This window comes from Suncus etruscus, chromosome 8, assembly GCF_024139225.1.
Source record: "Suncus etruscus isolate mSunEtr1 chromosome 8, mSunEtr1.pri.cur, whole genome shotgun sequence".
Taxonomy (NCBI): Eukaryota; Metazoa; Chordata; class Mammalia; order Eulipotyphla; family Soricidae; genus Suncus; species Suncus etruscus.
Genome location: NC_064855.1, coordinates 78,797,839 through 78,822,514, shown reverse-complemented (window position 1 = coordinate 78,822,514; position 24,676 = coordinate 78,797,839). Strand labels below are relative to the sequence as shown.

General features: G+C 31.5%; 1 protein-coding gene across 2 annotated transcripts in view; it reads right to left on the bottom strand.

Annotated features, from left to right (window-relative positions):
• The window catches only part of TDRD3 (tudor domain containing 3), a 138,580-nt gene that overhangs the window by 54,755 nt on the left and 59,149 nt on the right, over nt 1–24,676 (bottom strand). For both annotated transcript variants that reach the window (XM_049778950.1, XM_049778951.1), the window contains exons 4-9: nt 13,356–13,516; nt 9,109–9,250; nt 7,840–7,911; nt 6,940–7,089; nt 3,243–3,383; nt 852–1,008 (exon numbers count right to left, since the gene is read on the bottom strand). In XM_049778950.1, the coding sequence (XP_049634907.1) occupies nt 852–1,008; nt 3,243–3,383; nt 6,940–7,089; nt 7,840–7,911; nt 9,109–9,250; nt 13,356–13,516 (823 nt within the window). The remainder of the gene's footprint in view (nt 1–851; nt 1,009–3,242; nt 3,384–6,939; nt 7,090–7,839; nt 7,912–9,108; nt 9,251–13,355; nt 13,517–24,676) is intronic.

The window sequence follows — 24,676 nt, the reverse complement described above, 5'->3', positions numbered from 1 at the left end:
AACACAGATCAGCCATATGCAAAGCAAGCATCCTAACCAATAAAGTGTTTCTTAGGCCATAATAAAAAAACTTTTAGGTGATATTGTTAACTAGAATGCACCTTTACTCTTCCAAATAATCTTTCCATACATTTTAATTTGTTCATAGAAATATTTTATACAAAAATAATTCTAATAAATAACTAGTTTTTAAAAAATAATTGGACTTAAAATTTTCATAATACATTTGAACACACAATGACTAAACAATGACATTAATAAAAGTCACATTCTTGCTAGTTTAAAAATGTTTACAGAAACTACAGTATCTATAAAAAGAGGGGGAGGGAGAAGAGATAAGAGGGAGAGAGTGAGAAGGGAACAGAGACAAAGAGAGAGAAAGACAGAGATAGAAAAATGTCTGCCTTAGAGGCAGGAGGCAGGTAGGGTTGGAGGAAAAGTGAGGACATTTTTGGCCAGATATGTGCACTGGCAAAGAGACAGATATTGGAACACTGTAGAATAATCATGAACTCTATAACTGTATATCTTATGGTAATTTAAGTTTTAATTATTAATTAAAATGATTAAAATCTTATTTACATAAGTAAAATATAGAATTGTTCATTTTATATATTCATTATTACACATAACAGTCCCATAAAATATTGTTAGTTATTGCATAAAAACATGAAGATAATAAGACAGACTAACATTAAATAAGCTTATGGTTCAAAAACTGATGTTCCTTTAATTTAATACAATGATCTATGAAGCTATAGTCATCCAAGCAATAAATTCTAGACTCTATTCACTATATACTTTCTTCTGGAAAGAAAATGATACTGTCTGGTACACCGCATAATGAATACCTCTTAGAGGTGGAACTGTAGCAGGTTTCTGTTTAGTGCTATTAAGAAGTACATTCAATGCTGCTTCTAAGTTGTTGCCATTATCCATAAGAGCTTGCCTTGATGCTTCCTTACTAAAACCCATTTCTGTTATGTGCTTCAGAGCCTTTTCATCAACCTATAAGAAATGAAGAAAAAAAGCTATGCTAATAGCTAATAAAAAGTATATATTTGACTACCTATTAGCATTTTTTAAGAAATTCACATTAAAAGAAATATACTATACCACTACAACATTCACTTACTGTTTCTATACATATCAAAGTAGGAAAAAATTATATATGATAGAGGTGGGGAACATTTTTTAGTCAAGAACCATTTGGAAATTTGTAGTCTTATTCTTCGGTCATTCAAAGATCATTTGGATATTTTTAGTCTCATTCTTTGGTCATACAAAATAATCAAAATGGCCAGAGGCAGTCAAAAAGCATTCAGTCTCATGAAGTTCTTTGCCAGTATCACTTCTTATGTTCCATGACTATGTTGGTCTTATAAAGCCCAGAGAATATACATTCCCCCATTCTTGATGACATTAAGAAATGGTGGCTTGGGGGCCCGGAGAGATAGCACAGTGGCATTTGCCTTGCAAGCAGCCGATCCAGGACCAAAGGTGATTGGTTCGAATCCCGGTGTCCCATAGGGTCCCCCGTGCCTGCCAGGAGCTATTTCTGAGCAGACAGCCAGGAGTAATCCCTGAGCACGGCCGGGTGTGGCCCAAAAACCAAAAAAAAAAAAAAAAAAAAAAAAGAAATAGTGCCTTGAGACTATGTGACTTCACAAGTACCACTGATTTATTTTTAAAGGAAAGGAAGAACTTATGTCAGAATAAATGTTCAATAGTAAAAATTTTAATGGTTGACAGCTATACCATTTAGAAGGAAAAGATAATTCATAAAATACATCTTCAAAAATGTAAAACTTAAACTAAAACTCAGAGAGGTTACAGATATGGTTTATTGATAAGAGTATATGCTTGAGGTCTTAGATTTAAGTAAGTAAATATAATAAAACTAAGGATGTGGTACCCCTCAATTGCTTTGCCATTAGTATGAGTACTGTTCTATTCATTTTTCTTTATAGTCATTGGCAAACTATCTTTGTACTGCTGGGATCTAACAGTTTATACCACAAATAGAAAAATCACAAATATCTGAACCCAAAATTTCCTTGAAAAGATTAGATAGGAGTGAAATTCAAGAAATGTTTAAGAGAAATATAACCCATTAAGAATTTATTTACCTAAAGTCAGCTGAGAAATCTATAATCCAATTATTTTTAACATGAATAGTTTTAAGAGAGCACATATATGGCATGTTGTAGAAAATCATTCTGGTACTCATATAGACATTAATAATACACTGTATTTTTTTCTAATCTTGAGTGTAGTCTTCTACAATCAAATGTACTAGCTATTATCAATGCATGTACTAGCTATTATCAATCAATTTATTTAAACAATAAACCTGTTTTCTAGATAACAGAAATGAATTTAAGAGTTGAAATGGGATTAAACTTTAATATATAACTAATATAACTATAGTTACGGCAGTAACTGAGACATAATTTACTGGAGATTCAAAAAATATTTATTTATTAAATTAGAGAAATGACTAATATGGCAAAATATGAAAACAATTTATAAAAGAAAAATTACTGCATTTTTAATGTCAATATTAATTAAAGCAGCTTTCAAATACTGGCCAGTGGATCCTGGTTCTTGATGGCAGAATTTTTCTACTCCTATGCTGAAGTTATTGTCATATATCTGACAATGAATTTTTTTTTAATTTTTTGAAGGCATTCAGCCTCTAATGATGAGACAAATTTTTGTCAGTTTCCTTATATCTGAGTATACTGCATCATGCCACAAATATCTTTGACTTTCATATTTACGTTTAAATCCAGGTACACATTCACCAAGTTCATGATAAACATAATATGTATTTGTCCAGATCAAAATAAAACTACTTTAGAAAAGATTTAGAAAATATGGAAAAAGATGGGGAAGACTCTGTATCCTTTTGGCAAATCATCACTTTGAAACAAACATCTATTGGATGTTCCTTTTTCATTTGATGATTTTGACCAATCAAACTAGTAATGCATACATTAGAAATGTAAATGAAAGTTTTAAGTTACATATATTTAAAATAAATTTTCCGTAAATTACTTGAATCCTTAGAGAACTTACTTTAGTCCCTACAAAAGATAGAATATTGCAGTGAGTTGTAATATTTACCTATAGCAAACCAAACAATGATTGTGATGATTGTGTAAAGGATTTTAAAAATTCAATAAGGCCATTTAAAAAAAAAACATACATTAATAATGTGGTTAGTTCTTTAGCCTTACCAGTTCTCTATAGACACCTTCATATTTCCCTTCTGATTTAGTTGATTTTTCTTTTTGTAATATTTCTCTATTTCGATTACCAGCAACATTCATGTTAAGAGTACTTCTAGCACCACCACCACCTCCTCCAAATGTCTTGGTCTTTAAATAAGAGAATAATAAAGAAATGTAATTAAAAAGCATTTAAAGAAGACACAAACTACTATGAATATGAGCAGAAAAAAATCTACATAATCTAGAAGAGATGGACATAGTTTTTAGAATCATACAACCCACAAATCATTCTGCCTTCAGTTAGAAGAATAAAAGATACCACCAAAAAAGAATCACAAGTAGAGAAATTGAAACAAGTAATCCAAAGTCTTCTTAAGAATAGGAATGGATGCCTTGAAAATGAATTCTATCAAAATATCTGTCTCATGTTCTTCAAAAAATTAATAGGTGTTTTCTTCACTTAATACATTGTGTAAGGCCAATATTATACTGATCCCAAAATTAGACAAAGACGGCACACATTCAAACACACACATATGTAAACTACAGACCAAAAATCTTTGGTGAAGATAAATACAACAATTCTCAGACAATTTTGATAGATCAAATACAACTATCCATTCAAAAAGACTACACCATGACCAAGATTCATTCCAGGGATGCCAGGATATTATATTATAAAACACTCAATGCAAAATACCAAATCAACAAAAAGAAAAGTAAAACACGCAATCATATCAACAGATGCTGAAAAAGCATTTGAGAATATTATACTTAAAAACTTCCAATAATCAATCGAGCTCCCATACGATCCAGCTATACCACTCCTAGGAATATACCCTAGGAACACAAAAATACAGTACAAAAACCCCTTCCTTACACCTATATTCATTGCAGCACTATTTACCATAGCAAGACTCTGGAAACAACCAAGATGCCCTTCAACAGACGAATGGCTAAAGAAACTGTGGTACATATACACAATGGAATATTATGCAGCTGTCAGGAGAGATGAAGTCATAAAATTTTCCTATACATGGATGTACACGGAATCTATTATGCTGAGTGAAATAAGTCAGAGAGAGAGAGAGAAAAACGCAGAATGGTTCACTCATCTATGGGTTTTAAGAAAATTGAAAGACACCCTTGTAATAATAATTTTCAGACACAAAAGAGAAAAGAGCTGGAAGTTACAGCTCACCTCAGGAAGCTCACCACAAAGAGTGATGAGTTTAGTTAGGGAAATAACTACATTTTGAACTGTCCTAATAATGAGAATGTATGAGGAAAATGGAGAGCCTGTCTAGAGTACAGGCGGGGGTCGGGTGGGGCGAAGGGAGACTTGGGACATTGGTGATGGGAATGTTGCACTGGTGATGGGTGGTGTACTTTACATGACTGAAACCCAAACACAATCATGTATGTAATTAAGGTGTTTAAATAAATTAAAAAAAAAAACTTCCAATAATGGAGATTAGAAAAACATAGATTAACATAATAACGGTTATAAATGGCAAACCCACAGATAGCAGCATATTTAATGATGGAAAATTGAAAGCTTTCCCCCTACATTCAATAGTATTAGTATTGTTCAAGAAGTTTTAGCCATAACATTTAAATTAAAAAATATTAAATGAATCAAAATTGGAATAGAAATACAAAGTTATCCTGACACACAGATGACATGATCACATAGACAGAAAACATTAAATAATTTTAAGATTAAAATATGGCAAAATATAAAAACAACTTATAAAAAAATACTGCATTTTTAATGCCAATATTAATTAAAGCAGTTTTTAAATACTGGCCAGTGGATTCTGGCTCTTGATGGTAGAATTTTTCTATTCCTATGCTGAAGTTATTGTCATAGATCTGACAATGGTTTTCAATAGTTAGTACATAGACTAACCAATACACATGTGAATAAAATCTGAAACACTGAATGAGAGGGGAAAATTAAGAAATTCCCACGTATTACTCTATTTAAAAGGGTACAGCAGAAAATAGTATAGCAGATAAGACTGAAGAGCCAGGAGTAAACCTTGAACATCACCTGGTGATGTTCTATCAAAAAAGTTAAATTTCTGGGAGTACAGTAAAGAACAGAAGTGAAGAATTATAAAGAAAAACAATAGGATATTACTAGAAGACACAAAAAAATTAAGATATCTCATATGAAATAAAGAATAAGTACTGTTAAAATACTTTACTGCCTTAAGCAATTTAGAAGATAAGAGCAATACCTACCAAAATTACAATGGCCCTTTTCAAGAAATAGAAGGGCCGGAGAGATAGCATGGAAGTAATGCATTTGCCTTGCATGCACAAGGATGGTGGTGGAATCCCGGCATCCCATAAGGTCCCCTGAGCCTGCCAGGGGCAATTTCTGAGCATAGAGCCAGGAGTAACCCCTGAGCGCTGCCGAGTGTGACCCAAAAACCAAACCAAACCAAAAAGAAAAAAAGGAAAAAGAAAAGAAATAGAACAATAATCCTAAAATTTGTAGAAAAACACAAAAAGGCAGATTCTACATAAAGAGACCTGTATTATCCTCTTAAATCTGTATTTTATTATTTGTTTACTTGTTCTTCCACAAGTCACTGTGCTATTTTTTAACTTTGTTCTTCTGCTTTAAAGTAAGCTTCTGAGGTTGGCAGATTGACTTCAGAAATTCAGATATTTAAAAAAAAATTATGGGGGGCAGTGGTGGGCCACACTCAGCTGTGTTCAGGATTATTCCTGTTTCTATAGGGATCTGTTAGAGGGGGTCCATATGTAGTACCAAAAATCAAAAAGGTCAGTTGTGTGCAAAGCAAGAGAACTAGCAGCTATATTATATCACTCTGGCCCCTCCAACAATTATTAGAGAAAGAAAAAACAAACACATTACATGTAGGCTATTTGCATTACTTCAGACATATTTTTTAAATTATTATCCTTAAAACAGAGAAAGCAATGAAGCATAGCAATAGTCTTAAATATCTTGAGTTCTTAGCAAAACAATATAATATGTGCCATAAAATCTCTTAGAGGTTTTAAAGAGTATAACAATTTTGTGGAACTGAGGATGAAGCTCACTTGTAGAGCATTTGTATATATGAGATCCTGTGTTTGATCTCATTCAACAGAAGAAAAAAATATTATCATAATTTTAATTTTCAAATCAGTCATATAAACCAGGTACTATTATCATTAAGAAAAATAGGACAAAAAATGTACATTATGGGGCCCGGAGAGATAGCACAGCGGCGTTTGCCTTGCAAGCAGCCGATCCAGGACCAAAGGTGGTTGGTTCGAATCCCGGTGTCCCATATGGTCCCCCATGCCTGCCAGGAGCTATTTCTGAGCAGACAGCCAGGAGTAACCCCTGAGCACCGCCGGGTGTGCCCCCCCCCCCAAAAAAAATGTACATTATACTAAACACGATAAAAAGACACAATGAGAGAACCACTATCCAAGAAAAGAATTGGTTGCTAACATAACTGAATTGAAGCATCATGGAGATTTAGAAAAATAACATGTAAGCAAAAATGTACAAGTTTAAGGCTTCATGTTTCCTAAGATCTTTTCTACTAATGGAGTATGCAAAAAATGTCAAATGGTCTTCTTTTAAAAAAGTTACTTACCTTACATGAAAAGGCAATAATAATTGAGTTATCTAAATAAAAAAGGAAATATTTTAAAATATTTAATTTCTTACTTCTTTGCTTTTTGCAACTTCTGCAATAGCAGCAGTCCTTTGCTTTTCAAATTCATCATTATCATTTGTAGGTTTGACAGGTATAGTAACTTGCAATGTCTTTCTTCGATCAAGTTCTTTGCTATCCACTTGAACATGAGATACACACTTCTGGAAATAAAATAAATAAAAAAACAAAATCATTATAGTAGTTCCAAAGGAGATTAAGTTTTTCATAAGAAAGTAATTCTTCCAAAAGTTTACATCATTAGTTGGTAGCCCATAAAACGTAATTTGTCTCAATCATTAAAAAAATAGGTAGAAAATTAGATAAAGTAACTTTATATAGCTACTAAATAAAAAGAAAAGTTGTAAAAATGTGGCAATTTGAAAGCAGGACACTTAAGATCAACCAAATTAAAAAGAAATCTAAATTTTATTTTAGGAAAATGATTTAAAATAATAATTTTAATTCTGGGGTTCAAGAAAGACTATAGTAGGTGGGGCATTTGCCTTCCATATAGCTAAGCTGGGTTTGATCCACTATATTCCAAACAGTCCCCAAGTCTGACCAGTCCCTTAATGCAGAGCAAACAGTAAGCCTAAGCAATGGCCCCCAAACCAGAAAAAAAAAGAAAAACAAAGACCATTTCAGTTCGTTATAAGTTACTCTCTTTAAGAATGCCCTTTAATTGCCCCAATATTTGGCTTAACAACTCTTAATCAATAGCAAAAATCTTAATTAAAAATTAAGAAATTAATATCATTATTAAATTTCTGTGTTTTTTATTTTCATATAAATATGAAAATGGTCTCTTAATGACTATTTTGGGTACAAAACAGCTTTAATTGAAATACAAATAAAACCCTTTTTCTCCTGACTAAAATTTATTTGTCAATAATCAACATGAAAGTCATTACTTGTCCAAAAGGCACAAAAGGAGGTGGTCCACCTTCAGTTCCAATATTGCTTCTGTTGTGTTTTAACAACCTCTGTAAAAATAGTGAGTCATAAAACAAAGTTTGTATTAGGAATATAAAACATTTTAATGTATTTTAGAACATTTTAATTTAAATTAAATTTTAACTTAAAACATTTCAATTTTTCATTTATTTTAGTAGATTCACATTAAAAACTTCTATAAATTAATTCAGATTATATAAAACTTTTGACCTTTACTTTAATGATAAGACAAAGACCTTTCATTTCCCCTAACATAACATATTTTATATAATTTCAGAAGTATTTACCAAGTTGCAAACGTAGAATAAAACAGTTAAAAATTTCTTCAACAGTGTCAGAAGGGTGGCTCAGCAGTACAGTACTTGTCTTGCACGTGTTAGGCCTTGGATTCAATCCCAAGCTTGGGGTGGGGTAAGGGACAGAAAAACTTCAAGAGTATATACTCAAATAAAAATGCTTTAAAGTAGTATTTTCCAAAGAGGGGATATTGTCCCCTGAAAGACACAAAACACTCCAAGGGGGCTATAACAGGTAAAGGTGCACCTAGGGGTATATATGTTCTGTTTGTTCACATAGACTGAAAGAGGGGGACATTGGGTGAGGTTTTTTTTTTTCCCCAAAAAGTAGAATACAGACAACACAAGTTTTGGAGCTTGTGCTTTAGAGGAATGTTGTGCCTAAACAAAAGAACATAATTTCTATAAAGATCACAGGGCTACATTCTCTGCACTCTAATTTTATTATTAATGAGAGAAAGTTCCACTTTAAAAATTGTAACCAGGGCTGGAGAGATATCATGGAGGTAGGGCGTTTGCCTTGCATGCATGCATGCTCAAATCCCGGCATCCCATATGGTCCCCCAAGCCTGCCAAGAGTGATTTCTGAGCATAGAGCCAGGAGTAAACCCTGAGCGCTGCTGGGTGTGACCCAAAAACCAAAATAAATAAATAAATAAATAAATAAATAAATAAATAAATAAATAAATAAATAATTGTAGCCAGAGGCAGGCTGGGAAGGGGAAATGGTGGCAGGAAGGATACTGGAGACATAGGTGGTAGGAAAGGGTTGGGATTGGAATACTATTAGACTAAGAAACAATCATAAACAACTTTGTAACTGTATATATCACAGTGATTCAATTAAAAAAATCAAAAAAAATTTTTTTCTAATGCAACAAAAACTATATAGTGTTTTCAAAATTCAAGATCTTCTTAGTTTTCACTTACTCTTTGTAACTCCCATTTCTCAATAAGGTGCTCTACTTCACCACCAAGAACTGTAGTATTTGTGTCATTCAAGAGGAGAAACCCATTTTTAATGTCCACAATGCCAGAGAGTTTAACTTTAGTTCCAGGTGGAGTATTCAGGCTAAAGTAAAAGGGGAGAAAAAGAAAAGTTAAATACATTAAAGCTCCTCCCTTAAAATGGAATTTACTATCTATTATAACTTAGTCAGATTCTTCAAAATGCATTAATAAGAAACAATTTCTTAGGAGACTGATTAAAGAACATAAATAGATCAATCACTACGGAAGAAGTCAGAAAACCAGACACAATATTCTTACTTTGTATATTAGTGGAAAATAAACTTAAGTTTCCACTTAAAACATGTTGTAGATAACAAAAATCATACATTTCTCTCGTAAAGATAAATAGAATAATTCTTGAAAAAAGCTTTCTCAACATGCCATCCATGTTATACAAATATAAGGATTATATTTCCTCCCTTAAGATTTGTGTGCTGTGACTCTGGAAACAACCAAGATGCCCTTCAACAGACGAATGGCTAAAGAAACTGTGGTACATATATACAATGGAATATTATGCAGCTGTCAGGAGAGATGAAGTCATGAAATTTTCCTATACATGGATGTACACGGAATCTATTATGCTGAATGAAATAAGTCAAAGGAGAGATAAAGACGCAGAATGGTCTCACTCATCTATGGATTTTAAGAAAAATGAAAGACATTCTTGCAATAATAATTTTCAGACACAAAAGAGAAAAGAGCTGGAAGTTACAGCTCACCTCGTAAAGCTCACCACAAAGAGTGACGAGTTTAGTTAGAGAAATAACTACATTTTGAACTGTCCTAATAATGAGAATGTATGAGGGAAATGGAGAGCCTGTTTTAGAGTACAGGCGGGGGTCGGGTGGGGAGGAGGGAGATTTGGGACATTGGTGATGGGAATGTTGCACTGGTGATTGGTGGTGTTCTTTACATGACCGAAACCCAAACACAATCATGTATGTAATCAAGGTGTTTAAATAAAAAAAAAAAGAAAGAAAGAAAAAAAAAAGAAAAAAGCTAATGAAATATTATTCATTATATACACATAGAAAACAAGGGGTATAAAATATAGCATAATGTAAAAATTTGGATAATCTAACTGATGGATATACAAGACTTCTTTGTCTATACTACAAGATATATGTTATAGCAAAATAAATAGCAAATAATTTCAAAACTATTTAAATAAATATATGTAATTAAATTTTACTACATGTACTTCTACAGAGCCTCTAGAAGTATTTAATAAAAAGGATACATTAAAGGGCACCTAATAAAGTGTTATATCCTAAAAAAAAAAAAGATTTGTGTGCTGCAAAGATTATTTTACAAAATTAAATTTTAATACCAAAAAAACCTGAATAGTAATAATACTTTATACTTTATATAATTTTAAGCTACCACTATCCACAAAAATAATGCTTTTATTTTTTAACCATATAGTTAAAGATCAGATGAGTGAACTGTTGTGAAACATAGGAAGTTTAAAATATTTTTTTTATCAATGGGCTAGTATACGGTTAGGGACAAATATTACACCCTTTAAAAAAAAAAAGCAGAATTTCCAACCAATCTTTTGGCTATAAAAACAATAGAAGATATGCACTTTGTCTTCTAGATTTATTCTAAAGTAAAATGAAAAGTACTAACTATACAATGCCTATCAGATATCAAGTTTAGCAATAACTGATAATGAATACAATGTAAAGTTTTTCTTAATTCTAGACAATCAAAATTTTACTAATGCTCCAACCATTATTTGAGGGCTAAATTAAAAAAAAATAACAAACATTTTGGATCCTAATCTACAAACTCTTAACCCCATAGAAATTACTTGCGTATTATATGTATTACATCATTTAAATGTGTTCTTCAAAATCACTTTTGGCCTAACTGGAAAAACTGAAAAATTACTCGATGTACAAATATGATAAAATGTGATATTGATAATTATTTAATTATTAATTAATTGATAACATAAGGCCTTAAAAATAGGTTGGAAATCACAAGAGAATTTGACATTTTAAACTAAAAGCCAATGTAAAATCAAATGAATCAGAACTCATTTATGTATAAAATGACAACACTTTTTTAAACTCTTTGTAACAGTTTGAGAAGACAAAGATGTCAATTATTTGAGGATGGTCATACAATTTCATAAAGATAACTAATAAAGAATTCTACTCACCAGGTAAGAATATTGTTCAACTCCTACAAAAGAATAAGTAGGTGCTAAACTTTATACATAATTTTTACTACATCACCGTCTGGGCCATAACTAATACTTATTCAAAGAGTGCATTTTGGTTTTATTACTATTTTTACTGACACCTCAAAATGTCTTTACCCTCTTTATACTATAATTTAAAACAAAACAAAAAAACAATGAGACGTGGGGCAGGAGGTAGGTATGACAGGGAAGTACAATAAAGTACCCCAGATAATTTAACACATCCTATGCCTTCTCCAGACTTCCCTCCATAGTAAGTTCTTTTACCTTCCATTTAAGATAATCATTTACCAAAGTTTTCCAATTGTTCACATGTAAGAGCAGTTCTCATAAGATATCTTATAGAGAAATATATTTTTATAAAGTGTATTCTCTAAGGAAATACAATTCTAAATTAAAATTGCATTATGTTTTTGGTCATAAAAGTTCTAAAAAGAACTTCTTACATCAATAAAGTCACATATCAGTCACACTACTTCAATGATCAATAATAAGCAAGTGACAATATTTTTTTCACTATCAAGCTGCAAATTCAACAAAAGACACCATTAAAAAAGGGACCTTCTCTTATGGACTCATCTTGTGTTTTCATTTACCTTAGGGAAATTATAACAATAAAATCAGAAGATGATCTATTGATATCTATTGTAATATTAGTCACTTCACTGGTAAACTTCCTAGTAGGGGGCTTTCTTCAAAAATTTGGAATCTTTCTACTCCTCTCAGTCTCACTAAAAACCTATTTATATTTTTAGTCCTATTCATAGCCCTCCCCAAATTAGAGACAATTTTCTGGACTCCTAATTCTTTCAGTTTATACATATTGGCTTTATAATGTAAAGTCCTATGTGTCTGCAATACTAGCATATAAAATATTTCAGCTAAACCTTAAGCTATTTGACTTTGCATCTTTAGCATCAATCAGATAAAGGAGATGGAGCACAATGGATGCTAAATGTCTATTAAATTCTGGTAAGTAGCAGGATTGAAAGGTTTGCAGTAAAAGAAAACATTCAAAGGGATTCAGAGGATTAAAAAAAAAAAAAAACCAGAACTATATAGGAGCTAGAGAGAGAGAGAGAGAGCAATTGCCTTGCATGCAGAAGAACAGTGGTTCAAATCTCGGCATCCCATATGGTTCCCTGAGCATGCCAGGAGTGATTTCTGAGTATAGAGCCAGGAGTAACCCCTGAGCACTGCCGAGTGTGACCCAAAAACCAAAAAAAGAAAACAGGACTATATAAAATGACTAACATCATTAAAAACAATAAAAACAACAATAGTAAACATTTTCAGTAACCAGTAAAATTTACCATCTCAGAAAATAATTCTAATTGATCCCATTAGGGCAAAGAGAATAAAAGAGAAACTTTCCTTTCGTTCTCAGGCTTTGCACAATTCCAAGAGGCTTGACTTCAAAGCATCTCATAAAAATATCCAAAAGAATTTGAAAAACTTTTCCTTAGAAAGTTAATTTTTCTCTTAAGATGTGGGTTGGCCTGAGTTTCTCAAGTTATGATTATTTTCTAAGAAACGATTATAAAATTTCAAATCTTTAAAATTGTAAATCTTTAATTCTGCCTATAAAACTTTCTTAGAACACTTAGTGTGATAGACACAGCCATTTCCAAATGTCGAAAAAGAAAACATAATATACTTAAAAATTATGATCTGCATAGTTTTTGAATGGTACAAAATTTATTGAAAAACTCAGATTTTGTTTCATGCAAAAAAACCTTAATCTCGAATTTTATAATTTATATAATTTTATAATCAAAACTGTAGAGAATATAAACCTTCTTTATTTTTACAAAGATATAACAAAAATACAAATTCTTCACATTTTAAAAAAATTCATGTAACAATACATTCCTCCTTTTCAAAATTTAAAGAACAAAATGTATGCTGAGTCCACCTTCAAAAGCACTTCAAAAACTAAAATGACAATCACCTTATTTTTGACATGTAACTAAATTCTACTGCTGTGCAATTTGTGTGACCATCAGTCATCTGCAAGCGCAGCATTCTTGGTGCAGCCTGAGAATCTTCATTATCCTTTGGTGCAGCAACATTGCGAATTTTTTGAATTTGCAAAACACAGGGACCTTCAAGCTGTGAAACAAAAAGGAACAAATGTTACTCCCCAGACAAAGCTTTGTTTTTACTTATAATATAACTCTTTTCAATACTACACTTCATGCATACTATAAAATATGGATGTTCATACTTTATGATTTATAATCATTCTCATTAAACAAGATATAAACTAAAATTTTATTTCATACATTAGAATTTTAATACTTAAAAATAAAATTTCAATTGATCCTGAGGACTTTTTACTAATAATACTAATAATTTTATTAAGTTTTTACTAATAATACTAATAATTCAATTTTTAGACAGTAAAGAAAAAGCTCTAGGAAAAATATTATATTTCTAGATGTTTTTATTCATATAGGTTCTAAATAACTCCTATATATTGTCTCTCTCCTTTTTCCTATATTTAAAGATATTCTGAAATTTTAAAAATATAATTAAAAAAACTACAGCAGATAAAAGGATAAAAGAAACCAATAAAAGGAACAAATGTTTGCTGTTCAAAGCCACCAAATTTAAAGTACACCCTCTGCTGGCACAAATGAAGAATACAATCCTCCAAAACAAACTATATAAAGTTCAAAAACAACAAGCTATACTTTACTTACTTTCATATTTCCAGTTTTAAAAAACTTAATTTAATGCTACTATTTTATATATGCTGAGATTAGAGAAAACAAATGTCCCTTCTGGCTATATTCAATCAAAAACAAAAATAAAACTGATGAACTAAACCAGTTGTTTTCAACCTTTTTGTGCAAAGGCACACTTTTTTCAGGAAAAAAATTACGAGGCATACCACTATTAAAAAATGTTAAAAAAAATTAACTCTGTACCAATATTGACTATGTAAAGTAGGAATATGTAAAATAGGAATCAAATAAACACAAAGAAATTATTTTATAATTACTTTATTATGAAATAACCTAATGATTGGTCTATTGTGAGCCAAAGCCTAATGTTACAGATGAAACTGGAATTTTTTCCATGACACACCGAACACAGTGGTTGAAAAACGCTGAACTAAACTATATAGTAAGTCTTATGTATAAATATTACATAAGGAAGTTACATAAGATGCCTAAAAAAATAAACTTAGCATGAAGAGGTACTTTTTATAAATACTTTATATTGCTAATACTGTATACATTATGTTTTAAATAAAATTTTGTGCACATTAATTTATACTTTAATAGACTGTATAAAATATTGACATTCACACTTAATTTCTTGAGAAAATATAACATCAATTAAATTCTATATTTACCAATGGGGGGGGTGTTTGGGTCATACACAGCAGTCCTCAGGAGTTACTCCTGGCTCTATGCTCAGAAGTTGCTCCTGGCAGGCTCAGAGGACCATATGGGATGCCGGGATTCGAACCAGGGTCTGCCCTGTATTGGCCACATGCGAGGCAAATGCCTTACCACTGTGCTATTGCTCCAGCCCCCTATATTTACCAATTTTGTTTGCAAATGATAAATTGTTATAAATTTAAATGTAAAGAGACTAAAAGATCAACTTTCATTAATAGAAAAAAATCCAATTGCAACAAATTCAAAATCTTTCTGAGTATAAATAATTCAGTATGAATTTTTAACTTTGCTATGATCACAAAGTAGTGTTTATTATAATGATCAACAGTTTTTTTTATATTGTAATGCTTACTACTTTCTTTGTTGTCCTACTATCAGTTCTTTTAGTCTAACACTACTATCTCATATGTGCAGGTCAATACTATTCCTCCAACCAGCTGACTATTTACACTTATATTTAACCTAATTTAAAAGGAATAAAATAAAAATATTAAATTATTACAGTGGGACATATTTCAAGTTTTCTATATCTGGAAAATACAGATATAAATTCCACAGCTCTGCCAAAGATACTACTAGAGAGTCAGTGATTACCTATCTAAACCAAAATATAAAGTATATATCCTGGAGAACTTTACATTCATAATTAAGATAAGGATCTAGAGATGAGATCAACCTGAAATAGTTTGGTCTGAAATTCAATGATGAGTATATGATAAAATCCTTACCATACAAAATAAGAGAAAAAGGAAACAAGGCTGGAGAGATATTCAGCGGGTAAGGTGCTTGCCTTGTACACAGCTGACCCAGGTTCTATCTCCAGCACTGCATATAGTCCCACAGAAGTGACTCCTGAACATAAAACCAGAAGTAAGCCCTGAGCACAGCTCGGTGGCCCAAAAAGCAATAAAAGTGATTTTTTTAAAATAAAAATAACATAGAAACATGAGGAAATGGATAGAAACTGAAATTATATATATATATTTATATTATTTATATTTTATAATTATATATTTATATATATTATATATTTATATATTTATATATTATATATTTATATACATATTTATATATAATTATATATTTATAAATATATTTATATTATATATATAATATGCTAAAAAGGTCACCTAGCACAACAAATGTAGAAGTGAGTATGGAGAAAAAGGAAACCTTGTGCATTACTGTTGGTATGAATGTAAATATGACAAACCATTTTGTGGATTTTTATTTAAATTTTTTAAATATTTTGTAAACTTTCTTATTGACTGAGGCTTTAGTATTTACAATATTGTTAAAATGGTTTCTAGTGCAATTTCAATACTACATTCATCACCCAGTATACCCACTTCCCTCCATCAGAGTACTAAAAAAAACAGTTCTGGTGGCATCTTTATAGTTCCAAGGAATCATTTTCTCATTCACTAATTTAAATCAAGAGAAGTCATATCTCACTATTAAAATCGAGCAGCTGGCAATAACTGGCTAAAGAAAGCTATTTTGGAACTGTTTTATCCTAAGAGTAGTATCAGACTCAAAAGAAAAATAAATTCAACAAAAGAAAACTTCTGGTATGTAGAAATTTTAGAATTCTGAATGTTACCTATGCAATCATCTTTGGCAAATCTCAGATCAAATGGAATTTTCCTCCAGAGATGTGTATTTGTTTTTTGTGAAAGATACACTGCAACTGAATGCTTTGTATTAGTGGAAATGGAACTAAATTTATCTCAGACTGATCCTTAATTCACTTAAAGTTAGAAGTGCTCCACTAGCTCCTTGTAATCCTTCTAGAAAAAAACACTCATGATTTATGTGCCCAGGATTTGCAAGAAAAGAACCAAGAAATAAATGTATAAGTAAATATCATAGCTATACCAAAAAAAATCCAAGCAGCAAAATATGTGAATCACTAGAAATTTATTTTTAATGTAAGCCTCTAACGAGATGAGAATTTGTAATTATAAAAGACCATAAATTAAAAAGCCTAAGACCATAAAATAAAAACCTAGTGAGAGAATCTGTTTTATATATGTATATATATGCCTAATAACTAGTAATATTATTCCCCAAGTACACATTATATTTTCAGATGTATATCATTTTTCTACAAAATCTCATACACAATTAACATTTACTTCAAATTCTCTCATCACAATAATTGAATTAGAAACCTATTATTAAAAAATTATTCCGAAGTGGGGGAAAGAGAGAAAAAAATTATTTCAATTATAACAGTAGCAGCAAAGCAATAGCACAGCTGTTAGGGCATTTGCCTTGCACACAGCAGATCAGGTTTTGATCCCCAGCATGCCGTATGATCCTCCAAGCCTTATAGGAGCAAACTGTGAGCACAGAGCCAAGAGTAACCCCTGAGTGCCACTGAGTGTAGCCGAAGAGCAAAACAAAACAAACAAAAACAAAACAGTAAAGGGAACATTCTAATGTAACCTAAAAATATTTAGGACTTAAAATTAATGAAAATACCATGTATGAAACATTAGACATAGAGCTAGGTAATGAGAAGAGATATTAAAATCTTGAGAATATTTATATAAGACAAAAAAGGAATATTAATGAGTTGAATTAAAAAGTTTGGAAAAGAATATCATGGTGAGTACAACAAAAAGAAAGAAAAAAAATAAAAGTAAAAAAATAAATTAAAAAATAGTAAAGTTAACAAACTAATGCTGGTTTTGTGTAAATAATAATAAAATTGTCACTGAGCAAGACATCAGGAAGCAAAGATGAAATACAATGATTCAAACAAGAATAATAATAAAATATAATACCACATTTTGAATGAGGATTAAAAAGAAAAAATAATTTAAATATTCTGTTAAATGGTATATCTATGCAAAAAAGATGCTATTCAGCAGAAATAGGAGCAAACTACTGTCAATAGGCACAAAATATATAGCATCTAAGTACTTCTAAAAATTAGAAATTATAAAAAAGCTAAATAGGGATACAAAGAGATGTGATGGAGTCAACTCATGCAGTTTAAAATATATCATATAAGCATGCCAGTTTTGAGTTAGTGACTTCTCCATATACCTTGTAATCAGTCATGCTAGGAATATTTATCCTACAAAATGTGGCAATGCTAAAAATAAGGGCTTTTTCTTCTTTTTATAGTTATTTTATCAGGATTTCACTGGCAATATGATTCATAAAGATATGCTATCTTTAATCGGCAGAGTCATACATTTTAATAAAAATGTCAACTTATTAGTTTTAGTAAACGGATTATTAGATTCTAAAACTTATAGGAAGAAAGTGAAAGAGATGTATAGGCATAGAATAACATGATAGTCACCATCTTCACACCGGGTAAGATTCATTGACTCACTCTTTTCTTGAAAACAATGTAAACTAAGCCGTGAAAAATCATGGGTACACCAGCCACACAAGGAGAAACCTGGCAATCCCAGGAAAAGAGGGTGGGCCAAAACCACCCTCCCCCTCCCAAAGCCATATCACTTCAACCATCACCCAGAATCACCAATTTGCCTATAGTCTGTCTCGACACTCCTCTACAATTCTCTTTAGGGACACAAGTCTAACCAAACTTCAAGTACGCCGGTATTTGGGATGTTATCAGGGCTTTTTGGAGCAAATATGGGCACCTGGAATACTGGCAGCTGAAAACACACCCCACAGAAGTATAGTATCAGTAACAGGCTGTGAATTCCTGGACAACTTCATTTGTTTGATGCTTGCATTCCTATAGGAACACCAATTTAACAGAATGGACAGCTAACAACAAGGCTTACTTAATCTTCTGCCATTGTATAAATGACTTCATTGAAGATCAATACTTTTCACAAATTAGCTTATACTGTACTTCTTTTCCTTATTTTCTTTCTTTTCTTAAAAAATTTTTCTTTCTTCTCTTCCTTTTTCTTTTTTATTTTTTCTATTCTCTTTTTTGAAAATAATTTTGCCCTCACTTATATAGAAACAAAAGTATTACGGTCAACTATGTGATGCATTTTCTTTAAAGTAAAAATAGAGAGGAGCAGGGCACAAAAATTAAAGTTAAAATATAAAATAAAAATTTAAAAATATGATGAAAAATAATATTTCCATCATCCCATATACCTACATCAACTTTTTGTATATAGCAAATTTCCTCACAGTTTTAGAATATGTTATAGGAAAAGAGACAAATCTAAATTAAATTTGACTTCTTATACTATCTACCTCTTATTAACTACAAACATTTCACTTCTCTCCTCTCCTCTCTCTCTCTCTCTCTTTCTCTCTCTCCCTCCCGCCCTCCCTCCCTCCCTCCCTCCCTTCCTCCCTATTAAACACTGCAGTTTGCAATATTTTTACTGAGGGGTATCATGCCTATAACTTTATTGCCTTTCAGTACCGAATTCTTGTCCAAAGTGACTATTTCCAACTGTCAATGTCATAGTGGTTCCTTTTTCTTAACCAAAATTATATTGTGCCTTTTATTTTGATAGGAAAATATGAAATCAACTAGTTCATGTTAGATAAATTAAAAATTAAGAACATATTGTCTGGATATTTTCATTTGATGTCTTTTCCATAGAATCATTAAACATTCTGTTGCGTTACAATGAACTTTTTACTTAAAATGAAAGGAACTGGCGTTCAGTAGGGAACATGACACTGCAGGGGACTAGAAAATAGGAAAGGACAACACTTACGTGATTCCCTATGTTTAACCAGAAAATAGGAAATGGTGCTGAAAGGTGGTAAAGTGTTATGTAAAACCTATCAGGCAACAGTACTGTAAATTACAATATAAAAATCATTTTTGTGGGGCCAGAGAGATAGCATGGAGTTAGGCATTTGCCTTGCATGCAGGTCAGTGGTTTGAATCCCGGCATCCCATATGGTCCCCTGAGCCTGTCAGGAGCAATTTCTGAGCACAGAGCAAGGCATAACCCCTGAGCACTGCCGGGTGTGACCCAAAAAAATTTTTTTGTGTGTGTATTCATGTATGTATGTATATATATATGTATGTATAGACAGCCTCATAAAAGCAGATTTGTGGGTAGGAAGCAAATGAGGGTGGAGGAGCATTGGTGGAGAGAAATGAACACAAGTGAAAAGATAGGTGTTGAAAACTGTAATTTCATAGTGACTAAAAATATCTATTATAAGAAAATCATAATTTTTTCTTAAAAGCAGTATATCAATTACTTAAAAGATAAACCACACCTAAATATCTTATCAAAAGGAAAATGAATAAATTGTAAGATATTTTCAGCTTAATATACAAAAGAAAAATAATAATATATGTAGCATGGACTTATGTTGGATCTATAATACTGAATCATAAAAGGAGGTAAAGCAGACAGTACACTATTATTTTTATAAAGCATAAAAAACAATGTATTGCTTAGGAACAGTTGCATACATAACTGAAGTTTTTCATTTTGGGTTTTGTGCCACATACTACGGTGCTCAGGCCTTGCTCCTGATTCTAGTCTAGACTCAGATATCATTTCTGGATGGACACAGAGGACCCCATGGGATGCTGGGAACTGAACCCGCATAGCTATATGCAAGGCAAGCACCTTACCTGCTATGCTATCTCTACAGCTCTGAATTTTTTTTTTCAAATATTTCTTAAGGCAAGGAAAGCTGAACTCAAACTCACAACACTCCTTTCTTGATATGGGTCTGTAGGGAGAACTAGAGCATGTGAGTAGGCAGAATGCTAATTTAAAGGTCCACTTGTTACCTCAGGCTCAAGTTTGTATAGGTGCTTACCTCTTTATGATGTTCCAATACAGATATGTGTACATATATCAAATACTACTTTAAATAGTTCAGATAATTTACATAATATTTTGAACATTAAGTATACTGAAATGCAAAAAAAAAAAAAATTAAAGAACTAGGTCTGCAGCCTGTAAGGCAAGAAAAACACTGAAAATCTAACCTCATGGAGCTGGCTTGATTACTGTTGGTAAACAGCTCCAGGACTGAGAGATTAATGAAAAAGCCCACTCATAGAGCATTTGCCATTTTCCAGGAAAAATTCCAATTACTAACTAGACATGACTGAATTCTGAAATGCTGGTTATCAGTGTTCATAAGCTGAGTCAAGTTGGATCCAGAATAGTGCAAGAATTTTGCGGCAGGGAAGGTGGTGCTAGAGGTAAGCTGTCTGCCTAGCAAGTGTGTAGGATGGACTGTGGTTCGATCCCCCATATGGTCCCCCCAAGCCAGGAGCGATTTCTGAGTGCATAGCCAAGAGTAACCCCTGAGTGTCAAATGGGTGTGCCCCCCCAAAAAAAGAACAGAATAGTGCAAGAATTTAATATTTCTACTTTCTACTATCTACCACGATGGCCCTGAACACTTGTTGCAGCCATTATCATAGAAACCTGCTCTTGAATGTGTACAAGAAAAGGATTCACCACACTACCTTTGTGAGGCTAGTCCCAGGTACATATGCATTAGAAAATTTCAAGGAAGCTGAGCAATAAATATTGGGCATTTTGTTAACTAACAAACACACTTAAAGAAAACTCTCCATATAACATGAAAAGAATTCAGGTTTTGAGAACGATAACTATCTATCACACTTTTCATATACCATTATCCATACAAAAAAGTCAAGCTCTATTTTCTACATCTGTATAATAAAATACCTTTTCATTTTAATTGCAAAATAAAAAAATAAAATGAATATGATATATCATATATATATGCCCTCTTATCCTAATATTTTTAAATATCCCCAACTGAAATGTCCACTATTCTTTCACTTATAATCATTAAAACAATTCCTAAAAAAAAAAAAAAAAAAAACACTTCAACAAATAACCTCACCTCACCAAGCTGACATGATTGTTACTTCGTATTTATTTATAATACAACATTGTTTCACTATATTGACAATGTTTGTATTTTTATCTATATATGTATTCTAAGAAGCAGAAACTGTCCTGTTAATTTCAGCAAACTTGAAGCTCAGCACAAACAGATGTTTAAAAACAGCTTGATAAAGTATTCCTTGAGATTTTTTATTTTTTAAGTTATTTAGCAGATACTAGATTTCCAGAAAACATAGCAGGATTTTTACTTCCTTGTCTCAAAAATGATAAAGCATATTAATATCTTAAATGAAAGAGTAAGTGCAAAGGCTGAATTACTTAACTGGTGGTGCACATTAGTAACAGGTAGAATAAGAAGTCAAATTTAACTTAGACCTGTGTCTCTTTTCCTGTAACATATTCTAAAACTGTGAGAAAATGTGTTTCATACTAAAAGTTGATATAGATATATGGGATGATGTAAATATTCTTTTCTTTTGAAGTCAAGAAATTCAAGAGAATAATGATATTTGAGATAGGATTTCAAGAATTGATAGCAGTTTGCTTAATAGTTGCATAAAGAACATTTCATTCACATAGCATTTATCAAAGTTTTGTAACAAGAAAACATTTATTTTTGAAGGGTTTTGTTTAATCTCTAAATTAAAGGGCAGGGTAATCTGTAATTTCAGACCTAGTCTAAAGACTTCATATAAATATGAATAAATTATTTCATGTATCCAGTAAAAAGTGACTATTAGTAAAAAGAAAAGATGGAAAGGGAAGAGAAACTCTTTTAAAAAATACCAGGAGTGTCATTTGTCTGTTTCCATATCTTTATCTATCATCTCTTTCGTTTATGTTCTCTAAAAGCAAAAAACAAAGATTAGGGAAACTGTTTCTTAAGAACCTCAGTATAATGTTTCTTAATTATTAAGGGGTATTTTCTAATTATTGTTCTGTGATGTTTTGGTTTTAGTTTGGCTTTTGGGCCAAAACAGCGCACAGGCTCGAGGGACCATATAGGATGTCAGGGATAGAACCCAGGTAGCCATGTGCACATCCTACCCCTTATGCTATTGCTCTATGATGTTTTTAAATTCCACAGAATAATTGCAATAAGTTGTGTTCAACTAAAGCACAGTAAATAAGGGTGTCGATAAACCACTTTTCTGGAACAAAACTACATAAAGTTTAAATAATCCACTAAAAGAAACAGCAGGTTTTATTGTTTAGAATGAGAATGAAGTCACATATAAGGCATATAATGCCAATTTTACTTGAAATTAATTTACTTGAATTTAAAATTATTTTTCTTTTTACTGCATCTAAAATTTAGTGCAGTGAAGCCATCTTGTGGCTATTGTAGGTATTGCCGAGGTTTTCAAAAGATCACATGCACTAGGTTCAACATTTAAAATAGTATTGCAATCTTTTCCAAAACTTTGAGGGAAGAAATAACAAGAGCTAACAGCCTTTCCTGCTGAATTTTTATAAAAATGCTTAAGTTCCTTAAAAACTGAATCTATAATGTCATTTTATACTAACTGAAAATTGAATGCTTAAGTATTTTAATATCTAACTTTTATACCTTTTTTATAGGGTTAAAGGTATAAAAATAACTACAGTAAAAAATTGTACTTAGAAACAAACATGAAAAATGTTTAAAAGTTTTATAGGAAGTATGATTTATATTTTTTTCATGATTTTTAGCCTTCAAATCAGCATGTTCCAAAACTTTGTAGTAGATGAGAAATGTGAATTCTGTCTTGAAAAACTTAGAAAAGAATCTGAAAATAAAGCTTTCCAATGTATATCCTGCTATTCCCACAATCCTTTTGGCCTAAAAATCAAACAGAAATTGCTTATAGAAAAATCTAGTTTAGTTTTGTAAAGTTGGAGAAAATGAATGCCTTCCCATTCTTAAATTTGCCTGATATCTTTGCATCAAAATCTTGAACAATCTGATGGGAATTAAAAGAACTTAAAAAAAAAAAAGAGGAGAATAAGATAAAAGGGAGAAAAAAAACATGAGAAAAACTATATTAATTAATAATTGCACATAATATTATACTATAACTAAAGCAATAATTAAGATTTCTGTTTTAAGGACTGAATTCCTTAAAATACAAAGCTCTTTTGAAGTCCTGAATGTTTACTGGAATAAAAGAGATGTGATGTGTCCAGGATTAAGTGTCCTCTTTTAACTAGGGACCTAAATCATTCTTACCTGATATCAGGCTTATTAACTCTCCATTCTTCCACTTCAGTTTCAATTTCCAAACATTGAAAATGTTATTATATAAGTCCTGTTTATTAGCAGAACAGTACATACCATGTGAGCATTTACTTTTAGCCTCTTAGGGAAGAAAGTCTGAAGACCACACTTTAAACTCCTATAATCCCTGATAGAGTGTATTGAGCCTCAGATTCAGAGAATAAGCTTCCAAGAAGGTTGGGAGATATATGGCTGAGTCCCTTTAAAAGGGATCACAAAACTATTGGAGACAGCACCTAAAAAAAAAAAATAACTTTCTTCTGCCTGCTACTTCTTAAATCCTTCTTAAATATCAGGCTCCCTAATCCTCACTTTTTTCCATTAGTTTTCTTTTTAAGGTATCACAGGCTGGCTTGAAACAGTAGTCATAATCAGAGTAGAATTTTTTTGTTCTGCTTTGATTCTGCTACACCAATATCTATTTCTAGTAATAAGAGTTCTGTATTCAGGTTTGTGGCTATATTAACCTGGTTAATAAAGTATCCTACGTTTGTTACTGAATCTCTTGGAAATCTCTCTGTAATAAAATGTCCATTGAGGTAATAATGATTTACACGTTTAGATTTCCAAATCAAAATCCTAAATTGCTCATACACCAATATGTCATATGCATAATATACTATATTTTGTATATCATATAATTAATTCTTCCATGTTATATAAAAAATCAACTAAGAAAATGCAAATCTAAGAAGATTTAATAACTTGCCAGAAGTAAAAGAAAAAAAAGCTAATGAGAATCAGAATCTAAATCTAGTCCAATTATTCCAGAAAT